This window comes from Sciurus vulgaris (assembly GCF_902686455.1).
Source record: "Sciurus vulgaris genome assembly, chromosome: 9".
In the NCBI taxonomy this organism is placed as follows: domain Eukaryota; kingdom Metazoa; phylum Chordata; class Mammalia; order Rodentia; family Sciuridae; genus Sciurus; species Sciurus vulgaris.
The window spans coordinates 113,643,284-113,657,540 of NC_136469.1; the positions used below are offsets into that span (position 1 = coordinate 113,643,284).

Sequence of the window (14,257 nt, forward strand, 5' to 3'; positions counted from 1 at the left end):
ATCAGGGGTACTTGACCATTCAGCCACATCCCCAGCCCTATTTTATATTTTGTTTAGAGACAGGGTCTCACTGATTCCCTTAGTACCTCTCTTCTGTTGAGTCTGGCTTGAACTTGTGATCCTCCTGCCTCAGCCTCCCAAGCCACTGGGATTACAGGTATGCACCACCACGCCCAGCTCTCACTTCTTCATATGAAACCATAGGTTTTAATTTTTCATTCTTCCTTTTGTAGTAGTACATTTAAGGTTACCAGTTTCCCTTAAGTATAGCTTTACTGCATCCCATGAGTTTTGACAGTTTATATTTTCATTATCATTCAGTTAAAAATATTTTCTAATTTTCAATATGATCCCTTCTTTGATCAGTCGAACTTCCCTAAATATTTAAGGAATAAATAAAACCAGTCTTATTACTAAAATTTCCAAATAATAGGAAGAAAATTGTTTCAAGTCAGCAGAACCTCAATACTAAAACCTGACAAGGTTGTCTTAAGAAGCTACAAACCAATTTCTAACATGTATGCTATTTCAAAAAAATTTAAACATTATAATAGCAAATCAAATAGCAGTATATATGCATTAATTTCTAGGATATATAAAGAACTCAAAAAAACAATTAATCCGACCAATAAATGAGCTAAGGAACTGAACAGACACTTCATGGAAGAAAGACAGTTGGTCAACAAATACATGAAAAAATGTTCATCATGTCTTGCAACTAGAGAAATGCAAATCAAAACTGCTCTAAGATTTCATCTCACTCTAGTCAGAATGGCAGTTATCAAGAACAATAAGTGTTGGTGGGGATGTGGGAGAAAAGGTACACTCATACATTGCTAGTGGGACTGCAGATTGGTGCCACCACTTTGGAAAGCAGTATGGAGATTTCTCAGAAAACCTTGGAATGGAACCACTACTTGACCCAACTATTCTACTCCTCGATTGATACCCAAAGAACTTAAAATCAGTGTACTATAGTGACACAACCACATCAATGTTTATAGCAGCTCAATTCACAATAGCTAAACTCTGGAACCAATCTAGATGCCCTTCAACAGATGAATGGATAAAGGAAATATTATATATATTTATATATATATATTTATATATATATATATATATATGATGGAATATTACTCAGCTTTAAAGAAGAATGAAATTCTGTCATTTGCTCATAAATGGATGAATGGAGAATATCATGCTAAGTGAAATAAGCTAAACCCCAGAAAAACCAAAGGCCTAGTGTTTTCTCTGATATGCAGATGCTAATTCACAATAAAGGGCGGGGAATTGAAGAATAGAGTTACTTTATATTAGGTAGAGGGGAATGAAGGGAAGGGAAGGGGTATGGAGGTAGAAATGATAGTAAAGTGAAACATATCATTACCTCATGTACATATATGACTGCGTGACTGATGTGATTCTATAATTTGTATAATCAGAAAAATGAGAGATTACACTTTTATGCATGATCTATCAAAATGTATAAATGTATTCTATTATCAGGTATAACTAATTAGAACAAAAAAAACTTAGTACCATGTTGACTTTATATTAGAAATGCAAAATTGGGCTGGACTTAGACCTTATGAGTATAAGCTAGGATTAAAATTAGAAAATAAGTCTGCAGGATTTAGTATATCCATAGAATTTAAAGAGAAAATATCATTCCAATAGGTGCTCCAAATTTGTGACAAAATTTAATACTTATTCATGATTAAAAGTCTTGACAATGTAGAAATAAAAGTACAGCATCAATATTTGACAGTAATAACAGTTTAGATAAACCACCATTAAAGAATACTTAAGATATGAACAGGGACTTCTGTGGGGCGCTGTCCGTCGTCTGTGGGCTGGGCGGGCTGTTGGTGCAGCCCGCCGGCCCCTGAGCTGCAGTAGCCCGCCCCTGGAGGAGCTGTTGGCCCGTGGCGGGCCCTTACGGACCTTCCTCGAGCACCAGGCAGGGTCAGAAGCCCAGTTACGTTATCGGGGGCCAGAGCTGGTAGCGGCCACCAAACTCCTGAGCTAGAAGGAGCAGGAGCTGCGGGAGACCGAGCCCTTGCTGCACGATGAGAATGAAGATTTAAGGAAGCTTGCAGAGAATGAAATAACTTTGTGTCAAAAAGAAATAGCCCAGTTGAAGCATCAGATTGTCTTACTTTTGGTTCCCTCAGAAGAAACTGATGAAAATGATTTGATTCTGGAGGTAACTGCAGGAGTTGGGGGTCAGGAGGCAATGTTATTTACTTCGGAGATGTTTGATATGTATCAGCAGTATGCTGCATATAAAAGATGGCATTTTGAAACCCTGGAATACTTTCCAAGTGAAATAGGTGACCTTAGACATGCATCTGCCAGCATTAGCGGTTCAGAAGCCTATAAACACATGAAATTTGAAGGGGGAGTGCATAGAGTACAGAGAGTGCCAAAGACAGAGAAGCAAGGCCGCATCCATACTAGCACCATGACAGTGGCAATATTACCCCAGCCCACTGAGATTAATCTGGTGATTGATCCTAAAGATTTGAGAATAGATACTAAGCGAGCCAGTGGAGCTGGGGGTCAGCATGTAAATACCACGGACAGTGCTGTCCGGATCGTTCATCTTCCAACAGGAAGAAGAATGAGAAGGAAAAGGAGTATTCCTTGATAATAAGAAGATTTTTCTATTAAAACTCTCTAATTCTCGTAACACTATTCAGGTGTTGTTTCTGAATGTCAACAAGAAAGGTCTCAACTGAAAAATAGAGAGATGGCTATGAAAAAGTTACGGGCAAAGCTGTATAATATGCGTCTAGAGGAAGAAATAAGCAGAAGATACAGTGCGAGGAAGATTCAGGTTGGAACTAAAGGAAGATCAGAGAAAATAAGAACATATAATTTTCCACAGAACCGAGTTACAGATCACAGAATAAACAAATCACTGCACAGTCTTGAGACTTTTATGCAAGGAGATTATCTACTGGATGAACTTATACAGTCACTGAAGGACTATGCAGATTATGAATCTTTACTTGAAATTATTTCCAAAAAAAGTTTAGGTTGATTTGTTATTATTTTATGAGCTTAGGAAAATTCTATAGCACATCAGTTGTGCTTACTCACCAGTATTCTTAAAAAAAAGTTTTTACAATGGGAAGTAATATGCATATTCTTAATGCATAATTAATGTAGACCTCCCTCAATGTATTAATAAACATACATAATCATGAAAAAAAAAAGATATGAACAAATTATGACTTAGTATTCTAATAAATAGTTACTTGCATACTTATAAAGAAAGCATCCATCATAAAAAACACACAAATATTTGTTACTAGTGGTTATTTTCTAGGGTTGAGTGAGAAACTAGGGATTTTTTTGTTTTGTTTTGTTTTTGGGTACTGGGGATTGAACTCAGGTGCACTTAACCAGTGAGCCACATCTCCAGCCCTTTTTTGTATTTCATTTAGAGACAGAGTCTCACTGAGTTGCTTATGACCTCGCTAATCTTCCTGCCTCAGCCTTCTGAGCCTGGGCTTACAGGCATGTGCCACCGCCCAGCTTTTCTTTATTTGTTTTCAATTATATTTGAATTTTATAGTAATTCTCAAATGTGCTTTTGTGGTACTGGGGATATAGCTTAGTAATATAGTGTTTACCCAGTTTACACAGACCCTGGGTTTGATTCCTACCCAGCACCTCAAAAAAAAGGGGGGGGGAAACAAAAATTAAATAAAATGTGCATTTGTTAATTTTATAGGCATAAATAGCAACAGTGGTTTTTTACAATTAAAATTTTATTCAGAATTACTACTACATGAGAACATTAAACATGAGTTTTTGAAGTACAAAACCCGTTAAGGTGTCAAATGAAATAGCAGTTGTAAGGAACCTATAAAGGCAGCTTTGATTATAAAATACAAAAGAGCCAGGTGCAGTGGTGCATACCTATAATCCCAGTGACTTGGGAGCCTGAGGCAGGAGGATCAAGTTCAAAACCACTTAGCACAAGTGAAGCGCTAAGGAACTCAGTGAGACCCTGTCGTAAATAATATATAAAACTGGGCTGGGAGATGTGGTTCAGTGGTCAAGTGCCCTGGGTTCAATCTCTGGTACCTAAAAAAATAATAAAGCAAATTAAAAAAGAAATATATTTGATGTTGCTAAATGTGAAATCAGTTTACCTGTTAAATGGAACCAAGAACCTCTTACCTGGGCTTGATATAAAATGAATAAGGAACTGTGCACTGTGGACATGCCTTTAATCCCAACAATTCAGGAGAGTAGGAGGATTTCAATTTCAAGGTCAGCCTCTGCAACTTAGTGAGAATTTGTTTCAAAATAAAAAAGTAAAAAGGACTGGGGAGGTAGGTCAATAGTAAAGCACCCTGAGTTCAATTCTTAGTATTAAAAAACAAACAAAAAAAGAATAAGGAAAACTAACTACTTGGGAGGCTGAGGGAGGTGTATTCCTTGAGCTCAGGAGTTCAGGTCCAGTTAGGGCAACATAAAGAGACCCTGTCTCATAAAAACAAATTTAAGTAAAATGAATAGAGTTTTAAGTTTTTCAAAAATCTGGTGCTAATACCGACACCATCTCTGAATAATCCAAATGTTGAAACTTATTAGTCTCTTAGAATTGAACTCAGGGGTACTCAATCACAGAGCCACATCCCCAGCCCTATTTTGTATTTTATTCAGATACAGGATCTCACTCAGTTGCTTAGCATCTCGCTTTTACTGAGGCTGGCTTTGAACTCAAGATCTTCGTCCCTCAGCCTCCCAAGCTGCTGGGCTTACAGGTGTGAGCCACTGTGCCCAGCAAGCAATGACTTTTAAAAATATGCATCTCCTACTGGTACCATAAATTGATTATGTTGCTTTTGTTTTGTGTATTTTTACAGATGGTAGTCAAGACCTTTATGGATATGGATCAGGACTCAGAAGATGAAAAACAGCAGTATCTCCCACTAGCCTTGCATCTTGCATCTGAATTCTTCCTCAGGAACCCTAATAAAGATGTGCGTCTCCTCGTAGCATGTTGTTTGGCTGACATATTTCGAATCTATGCCCCAGAAGCTCCATATACTTCCCACGATAAACTTAAGGTAAATGTAGTCTTTACAAAATAATTTTGCTTTTATTTTTATTATAGGTTACTCTTATGAACAAGTTTCATATTATTATTGTCAAAGATTATATCATAAATTATAAAATTATTTTTCATTGAGCATCTACAAAAATGACTGGTATTTTTATGAAGCCTTGAATACTCAACCCTTAGACCAATTATCAATGGCCTCTATTTCTTACAACTTTGTACTCACACATTAAATTCAAAACCACTGAAAATTCCTATTTACTTGTAGGAAATAATAATGGAAAAACTCATATTCAATTCCTTAAAAATGAAGGTAGTTTTCCATAATGCAGAGCGAGGATAGTTAATGAAGTGAAAGTAAAATAATGAACTAGGCCAATTCCAAGGTATTCTGCCAGAGAATGAATTCTTTTATTGTAATTTTTAACAGATTGTGTGTGTGTGTGTATATGTGTATATATATATATATATATATATAGACTTTGTGTGTTATCAAAGAATGATAAGAATTTGTGTCTAATATTTTTTTTTTTTTTTAAACAGGACATATTTTTGTTTATTACCAGACAATTAAAAGGTTTGGAGGATACAAAGAGTCCGCAGTTTAACAGATATTTTTATTTATTAGAGGTAAAATATAATACTTTATTTAATATATGACTTTTCATAGTAGCAAATTCTTTCTGTTAACTTTATAATGTAAATCAAACTTTTGTTTCATACAAAGCCCAGTTAATAAAATGTCCTTTATATTTCGTAAGGAAAATATAATCTTTTTATTATTCCTTATAACCTGAAAAGATAAAGTGATTATATTGGGAAAAGGTGTTAGATGATTTGAAACTCTACCTCTTAGTTTCACTTTTCTGTTTTTATTTTTTTCTAATCTAAAAATGGATTTTCACTGTTCCTTAAATTTCATGTTTATATGTGTCTACCAGCTCCTAAATATTTACTGTTTTTCAGTTTGAGAAAATAGATTCCATTAGGTGTATCTTTTAAAAAGTCAGTGTAAATGACTTATAAGTTTATGTGTTGAATCTTACAGGTTTTAATATAGATTCATAATTCTAAAATTTACATTTTACTAAAGAGTTTGTTTTTGTGTAACCATTCTGTATATATGTAATTTATTTATTTGTTTGTTTGTTTAAGAATTTAGCTTGGGTTAAATCATATAACATCTGTTTTGAATTGGAAGATTGCAATGAAATTTTTATCCAGCTTTTTAGGACTCTCTTCTCTGTGATCAAGTAAGTTTTTTGAAAAACATATCTGCTTATCTTTTGCTCTGTTCCTTGAAGTGTCATGTATTCTACCTATGTAGATAAGAATTTTTTAGAATTATAAGGAATTGTTTTCTTTAAAAGAAAATATGAATCAGAAAATAAACAATTTTATTGCCTGAAAACTGTCTTTGCCATTATGTACCATTTTAAATTTATGGTAAGTATTCTATGTATCATAATGCTGGGAGTCATAACAGTTTGGTTCTTAAGCACACTGACTTTGATATCTTATTTTAGAGCTAGAAAAAAAATCATAAACATTGCCTAAATCAGATCTTTCTTTGTAGAAATGGGGGATCTAATGTAGAGGGAATGTGATAACTTGCCCATGTACAAATTATTGACACAAGAGCCCAAACTCTGATTGTAGTTCAGTTTTTTTGTTTTTAATTTTTTTTTTTTTTTTTAGTTGTCAATGGACCTTTATTTTATTTATTTATATGTGGTGCTAAGAATCCAACCCAGTGCCTCACACATGCTAGGCAAGCACTCTACCCCTGAGCCATAACTCCTGCAGTCCAGTTTTTGTTTGTTTTTTGTATAGTAAACCAAGCATCATTATGAGGTATGTTCTTAAGCATTATATGTAAACATAACATATCTCACATAAGCTATAAATTTTATAGAGACTGCATTAAGAAAGATAGAACAGGTGAGATTCATTTTAATAATACATTTTATTTATCCCACTGTATCCAAAAGGTTTATCATTTCAGTATGTTTCTCTCTATTCATACTTCAGGTATTCAATAGGTCCCTGTGTCTAATGGCTGCATACTGGCAATACTTTATTATGTAAAAAGTTTTCTGTAAACTTTTATGACTACTAAATCATTTTTTCCTCTCTCCTTTGATAGAATATATAATTAGATAACATCTATGTAATAAACTTACTTAGTGTAGAGATAGAAACTTACAGAAAGATTGCATGTGAAAAGACTTCGTGGTATTTGACTACTGACAGACCATTAGAGTAAATGGTAGACTATTAACTTTACTTTTGAATTAGTTAGCTTTTGCTTCATCATAGAACAATATAAAACTTGATAGTGTATGACAACTACCATTTTATTTAGCCCATGATTCAACTTGGCAGTTGTTTTGTCTAGTCTGATTCTCTACTGTATTGCAGTCCTTTGGCAGATCATCTGGCAAAATAATAGAATGAATGAGTCATCCATTCATCCCGTAGACTAGTCCAGCCTCTTCCTCTATTGACTTGGTTTCAGAGGTATCAAGAAAGGGCAAATCTCACTGCATGAGCACTTTTTATACTTTTGGCAGCTTCTGTTTCATTGGCTAAGCAACACACAAACACAAAGATAAACTCAGATTAGAGGGTTGGGTTAGATAGACTCCTTATCTTGTAATGGGAGTAGCACCATTGTAAAGGGGGATATATTTATAGGAACAGGAACAGTTGATGGCCTTTGCATTGTACCAATATTTTGCAAGCTTTTCTTTTGAAATTATAATCAACCATTACCACAAATTTGTGAAGTTAACTGCCCCTTCTGTAACTTTTAACCATCCATTTCAGTCTTCCTTTGCATTCTACAGTTACTCCCACTTAAAACTACTGATACATACACATACTTTTCTTTGACCGTATTCCCTGAATTTGATAACTGTGTTGTTTATCAAATTAATTGAAGCAATTCACAGTTAGGTATGAGTAAACAAAAGACTTTTAAAAGAGGAACTTATTTACCAAATCTTGTGTTCTTCATTTCTTTGTGTAGGTCCAGATTCATATCTAGTATAATTTTTCTTCAGTCTAAAGAACTTTCCTTTAATAGATTCTGTAGTTCAGGTCTGCTGGTGATAGAATTCTTTCATCTTTCATATGTCTGAAAAAAAATTTTATTCCACATGCATTTTAGAATGTTGTTTTCATAGGATGTAGAGTTCTAGATTGATACTCTTCTCTTGCCAATCTTTAAGCCACCTTCTGGTGCTTGGGATGAAACCCAGGGCCTCCTGGGTTTTGGGCAGGCGGTCTACTCTGAGCCATTTCCCAGCCCTCCCTCTTTTAATACTTTTAAAGGTGATATTCCTTCTTTTTCTGGCTTGCATTGTTTCTAGCAAGATATTTGTTATTTTTAACCTTTTTTCTCCTGAAATATGATGTATTTTTTTTTTCTCTAGTTGGATTTAGGATGTTCTCTTTCACTTATTTCAGGTGATTTGATTATGGTGTATTATGAAGTTTTCTTTCGGTTTCTTGAACTTTGGGGCTCATTGAGCTTCTAGAACCTGTGGGTTTATACAATTCTGATTCCTCTTCCAAATCCATTGTTAATTCTGGGGATTATTTCCTCTGCTCTATTAAGTAGGATCTTTCTCCAAAGTCAGGGAATTGTTTCATGTGTATGTGCTGATCATTAACCACTAGAAGACTCTTTGAGCTTGTGGAGTAGCTCTGTCCTCTCTGGTATTCTGCCCCTCTGCTATCTCTAGTCTGCCTAGAAATCTGGAGAAACATTAGATTCTGGCTGGGCTTGCCTTACATCCTAGAAACTTACCATGTGTAAGTTGGGAAAATTATAGGGACACCTGGTTGGTCTTATTCCTCTCAGCAGTGGTTGCATGATGTCCAATATCTGAAAACTGCTGTTCCATATATTTTATCCAGTTTTTGGTTGTGACAGATAACAAGGGTAAATCCTGTCCCTTTTATTTCATAGTACTGGCTGGAAGTGAAAGTCTTGAACTTACTGGTTTAGATTTGTGAAAGTCTCTTTTCATCTCTTTTCCCTCCACTCCTTTCCTACCTTCAAGCATCTGGGAGCCAAGTGCTCAGATTGTTTTGTATTGTTTTGCATCAAGCTCTTCAGTTCATCTCCAGACACTGTTGAAATAACTACATAATTTATTCTTCACAGTCTTGGTGTTTTGTAAAGTAAGCAAGGTATTTAGGAGCAGGCATGCAAAAGGGGTATCTTTCTTAAATTTGAGAAAACTGCCTATCAGTTTGACAATTTTCCTATCAAATTTTTAAAATTTTTTATTTGTCCAACATGTCAGTTATTCATCATTTCAAGTTGATTTTTTAACAGATGATACCTGAATCTTTTCAGCCTTCATTTTAATTTGTGTGTATTTATAATAGTATAATTATAAATTATGTCATTTTTCTTAAAATCCTAGTTCAAAACAAGTCTTTTTTTCTCCCTTTTTTTGGTGTGTGTGTGTGTGTGTGTGTGTGTGTTAGAGAAGGAGAGAAAAAGAAAATTGAATACCACATACTTTATTAGAAATTAGGGTTGTCTTTGTTTTTTTAAAAATACCTTAGAAGAACAATAAATTACAGCTACTGTAGTAATCAATAGAGGGAGAAAGAAAATGCAACTGTCAAATTTTTTTTGCCATTATTGGCATGGTATCCTCAAATGAAAGTCCTTTTACATCTGAAATTACTGTTTTAAACTGGGAAGTTTGTCTTTTTCTATGCTTCACTTTTTCTCTTCTTTTTTTTTTTTAGCAATAGCCACAATAAGAAGGTACAAATGCATATGCTAGACTTGATGAGTTCTATCATCATGGAAGGTGATGGAGTTACTCAAGAATTATTGGACTCCATTCTTATTAACCTCATACCTGCACATAAGGTCTGTATAGTATGAAGATATTAAAAATTAATATTTAAAGGTAGTGCTACACATATGAGCAAATAATTGGTTTTTGACCATTTGCAGTTCCTTGTAATTGTTGCCACTGTCACTCTCTAACCCTAAATAAAAGAGTAACAAATATTAGTCTTATAGCTATTTTTTTTTTTTTTTTTTTAGAAAATATATTGATTAATGTATTGTGTAAGATTTTCATTCAGTTAAGTGATACTTGTTTTCTGGAAACTAGAAATGTTTTGTTTTTACCACTCATAACCAACCTGGGAATTATAAGAGTTGGGGTATTATCTTTTTGGGTAGTTTCGTTTAAAAAAAGAAACATATTTCCTCCTTTGTAACATGGAACGTGGGGGTGCAGATTTCTTTTCAGAACCTATATTGTACCTTTGCTTAGGTACTTTGAGAATGATTTGGGCAGAAGTGGGAGCTATATGGTTAATGTTGTGGGGAAAAGGATGATTCAGAGCTGTGTCATTCCTCCCCGTTTCCTTTTTCTATTTCTCTCCATCAGGTCCTCCTAAGAAACTGAAGGACTTGGCTTCCCACAAGCTCCACCACTGGGCTCTACTCAAGCCTACCCCAGTGTTGATATTTGCCCTCCTGCTCTTTTCCTCTAATGGTTCTGTAACCTATTATCAGATATTAGATGAACAATGTGTCTAATCATACTTATTCACAAAAAGATGTGGTTAATTTTTAATATTTTCTTGATTCTCTAAATATTATTTGCATTCTATTAATTCAAATGAATCTATAGTTGGTAAAAATTTTGAGAGTATGGCAAACAGTATATATCAGATAGAAGAAGAGAAAAACTTTGGGGCTCAGTGGTAGAGCACTTCTCTAGCAGCACCACATACAAATAAATAAATAAAATAAAGGTCTATCAACATCTAAAAAAATTACTTTTTAAAAAAATAGAAAATCTTTGAGAGGAGATAGCATGTTTGGTGTTTATATTCTTGCTAGAGGGTATGTTTATGAATGGGATTTAAACCTTTAAAAAAATAGAAACATTAGTTTAAAACTATTTTATCCTTTTGCTAATGGCTAAAAGCCTAGAGCAGAGGTCAGGAAGCTATGGCTTATGCATCAAATCTGAATTATTACTTATTTACATAAGTATAGTAGTCTCTCATATCCATGGTTTTGCTTTCCACATTTCATTTGCTCACTGTTAACCATGGTCCAAAAGCAATAAATGGAAAGCTCCAGAAATAAGCAATTCATAAGTTTCAAATTGCATACTGTTCTGACTAGTGTGATGAAATCTTGCAGTGTCCTGCCCAACACAGATTATCCCTTTGTCCAGTGTATCACATCCAACGTAAGTTATCCCATTGTTCAGTGTATCCACACTGTGTATGAGACCTACCCATTAGTCACTTGTAGCCAATTTGGTTATCAGATGGGTTGGTATCACAGTGCTTATGTTTAACCCTTATTTTATTTCACGATGGCCCAAAACATAAGAATATTGATGCCAGCAGTTTAGGTATGCCAAGGGAAAAAAAAAAAAAGGCCATAAAATGCTTCCTTTAAGTGAAAAATGTTAAAAATCCTTGACCTAATAAGGAGAGCAACAAAAATCATGTGCCAGGGTTACTAAAATGTGTTCTAAGAAGAATAGGAAAAAATAATTGGTTTAGCATATTCAATCTGAAATTTAAAATGCTGCGAAATCTGAAATCTTCCACTGACCTTATGTGATGATTTGCAGTAAAAACAGAGGTGGACTAAAAATATTGTACAAAATTATCTTCAGACTTTGTGTATAAGTTCTATATGAAGCACAAGTGAATTTCATGTTTAACTTGGGTCCCATTCCCAAGGTGTCTCATTTTGTATATGCAAATGTTCCAAGCCATAAACCCTTCTGATCCCAAGTGTACTCAACCAGTTTATATAGGATTTAGTACTATCAGTGGTTTCAGACATTGACTGTGGTCTTGGAGCTTAATCCCCCAAGGATAAATGGGGACTACTGGAACATAGCCATGCTTATTTGCTTTTATATTTGTTTATGACTGTTTTCACATTATCACAGCAGAGTTATATAGTTGCTGCAGTGAGTGGATGACCCAGAAAACCAGAAATATTTACTACACGGCTCTTTACATAAAATGTTTACTGATCACTGAGAATGTAGGGTCCTAGCCTCTTTTTGTGAGGTGTACATTGATGGTAAATGAATCTCACCTTGATTCAAAATTTTGTAGCCTAGAGATGTTAACAGGTATTATTCAAAAAAGTATTTATTTTTCAATATATTTTCTTATCTTTTAATTAAATGTGTCATTGCTGTAGTCTTTCTCAGATCCTTTAATTTGTTACATAGTACATTGGGACTTAAAGAGCATACTATTCACCATTTCAAAAATACAGTTGATTAAGAATCTTTCTCTTTGGAACATTTTCAGGTCTGCCTTTCTTGAGAATACACATTAAGCAATACTGAATTAAGAAATACTCAGCATTGTGGTTTAGTTAGTTATGGTTGTTTCAGCGTACATGGTTATAGTTGTTAGGTCATTGATCAACAGATAAACAAAACCAAAATGTCTTAGGTCCATTTTCAGTTTAGTGAAACAATATAGGGTTACAGTGTGGGCTATCTAATGCTTGTTAGTTTTTGATTTGTTGAGTTCCGTTTGTAACTTCTGCATTTAAGACCACTTAACTAGAGGATATGGAAAAACCTCGAATGGAATTAATGTTTTTTTTTTTTAATTTTAGTAGACTTGATAACTACACTGTTCTAATAATGATAATGTTTCATTAATTCACCAATTAATTTAAGAAATTTATTTGGGGATTGATTTATAACTCTGCATGTTTTTATTGTTTTTTAGAATTTAAACAAACAGTCCTTCGACCTTGCAAAAGTCCTATTGAAAAGGACAGTCCAGACTATTGAGGCATGCATTGCCAATGTATGTATTTATGTCTATATTTATTCCATAATTGTGTAATTTTTAATCCATCATACTAATTTATTAGAACCATTCCCACTCAGATTTATTTATAATATAATTAATTTTATCTACTTAGAGTAAACATGAAGGTACTTATATGTCCAAATGTGATCAGAATGGAAGAAATGCAGCATATCCTCATAAACTTTATTGGCATTGGTTTAAATATGTACAAGACGGCTGGGTGTGGTGATGCACACCTGTAATCCCAGTGACTTGGGATGCAGAGGCAGGAGGATTACAAGTTTCTGGCCAGCCTCAGCAGCTTAGCAAAACCCTGTGTCAAAACAAAAAATAAAAAGGGTTGGGGACATAGCTCAGTGGTGAAGTGCCCTGGGTTTATTCCCCAACCAAAAAAGAAATGGGTACCAGATAGTTGAAATTATTTTTTGAATATTTGTTTACAACTCCCATCCCCTCTTCTGCATTTGTATTTGTATTTCTGTTTATCTTATTATCTGCCACATATGCTAATCTCTTTCACATTCTCCCTGTATCTTTGCGTTTGTCTTTATCTATACATTTTCCTCTTTGTGTCTTCTTGATCGTTCTTCTGAAACCCGTTTCTTCCTCTTGAATAGTTGTTAAATAAATGTTTTTAAAAACTTTTGAATAGTTTAGTTTAATTAAAAAAAAACTTGGGAAAAGAACTATGTGTAATTCTACTTCATTAAAACAATTAATTCTCTTGCACATCTGTTCATATTTGTATCTATTTTTCACGTACTGTAAAATTTTGTATTGTTTCTCTATTGTCTTATTTATCATATGAATTACTTTAAATGTTCCTTTAGCTTGATATATACCCATTTTTCTCTTGCCTTGTACAGTTCACATAGTAAACATAAATATCTTCTCCCTCAATTTTTGTGGCTCTTTCAAAGAAATTTATTTGGGGATTTGATAATCAAACCTAGAGCCTTGGGCACACAAGTCAAGTGATCTACCCCCCTGAGCTACACTCCCAGCCCAAGAAGTATGTCATTTTATGATGCAGAAATACAGATTTATATTAAATGCATACAACTGCCTCTTCAGCATTTTTATATACAATTCTATCTGCTTAGTGTGTTTGGAGTGCTATCTTTTAATTTATGTTTATGATGTTATATGTTCTTTGTTTTCTCTAATACATTTAAATCACCAGCTTACTTTTGTATCATCAACTTTTCCTTCTGTCTTCTGAGTCAAAATGTATTTGACTTTCTCTGGATAGCTATTAACAAAAATAAACTCATCCCCCTCTCTTAACTACTTTTTATTACTAAAACGCATGGG

General features: G+C 34.1%; 2 protein-coding genes across 6 annotated transcripts in view; both read left to right on the top strand.

Annotated features, from left to right (window-relative positions):
- The window catches only part of PDS5A (PDS5 cohesin associated factor A), a 142,941-nt gene that overhangs the window by 60,807 nt on the left and 67,877 nt on the right, over positions 1-14,257 (top strand). For all 5 annotated transcript variants that reach the window (XM_079152790.1, XM_079152786.1, XM_079152789.1 and 2 more), the window contains exons 3-7: positions 4,887-5,090; positions 5,627-5,713; positions 6,239-6,336; positions 9,857-9,983; positions 12,857-12,937. In XM_079152790.1, coding sequence (XP_079008916.1) covers positions 4,887-5,090; positions 5,627-5,713; positions 6,239-6,336; positions 9,857-9,983; positions 12,857-12,937 — 597 coding nt within the window. The remainder of the gene's footprint in view (positions 1-4,886; positions 5,091-5,626; positions 5,714-6,238; positions 6,337-9,856; positions 9,984-12,856; positions 12,938-14,257) is intronic.
- Positions 1,826-2,841, top strand: LOC306669421 (peptide chain release factor 1-like, mitochondrial). Its single transcript, XM_079153379.1, has one exon. It carries the CDS (start codon positions 2,237-2,239, stop codon positions 2,648-2,650), a length of 414 nt encoding a protein of 137 aa, XP_079009505.1. The 5' UTR covers positions 1,826-2,236; the 3' UTR covers positions 2,651-2,841.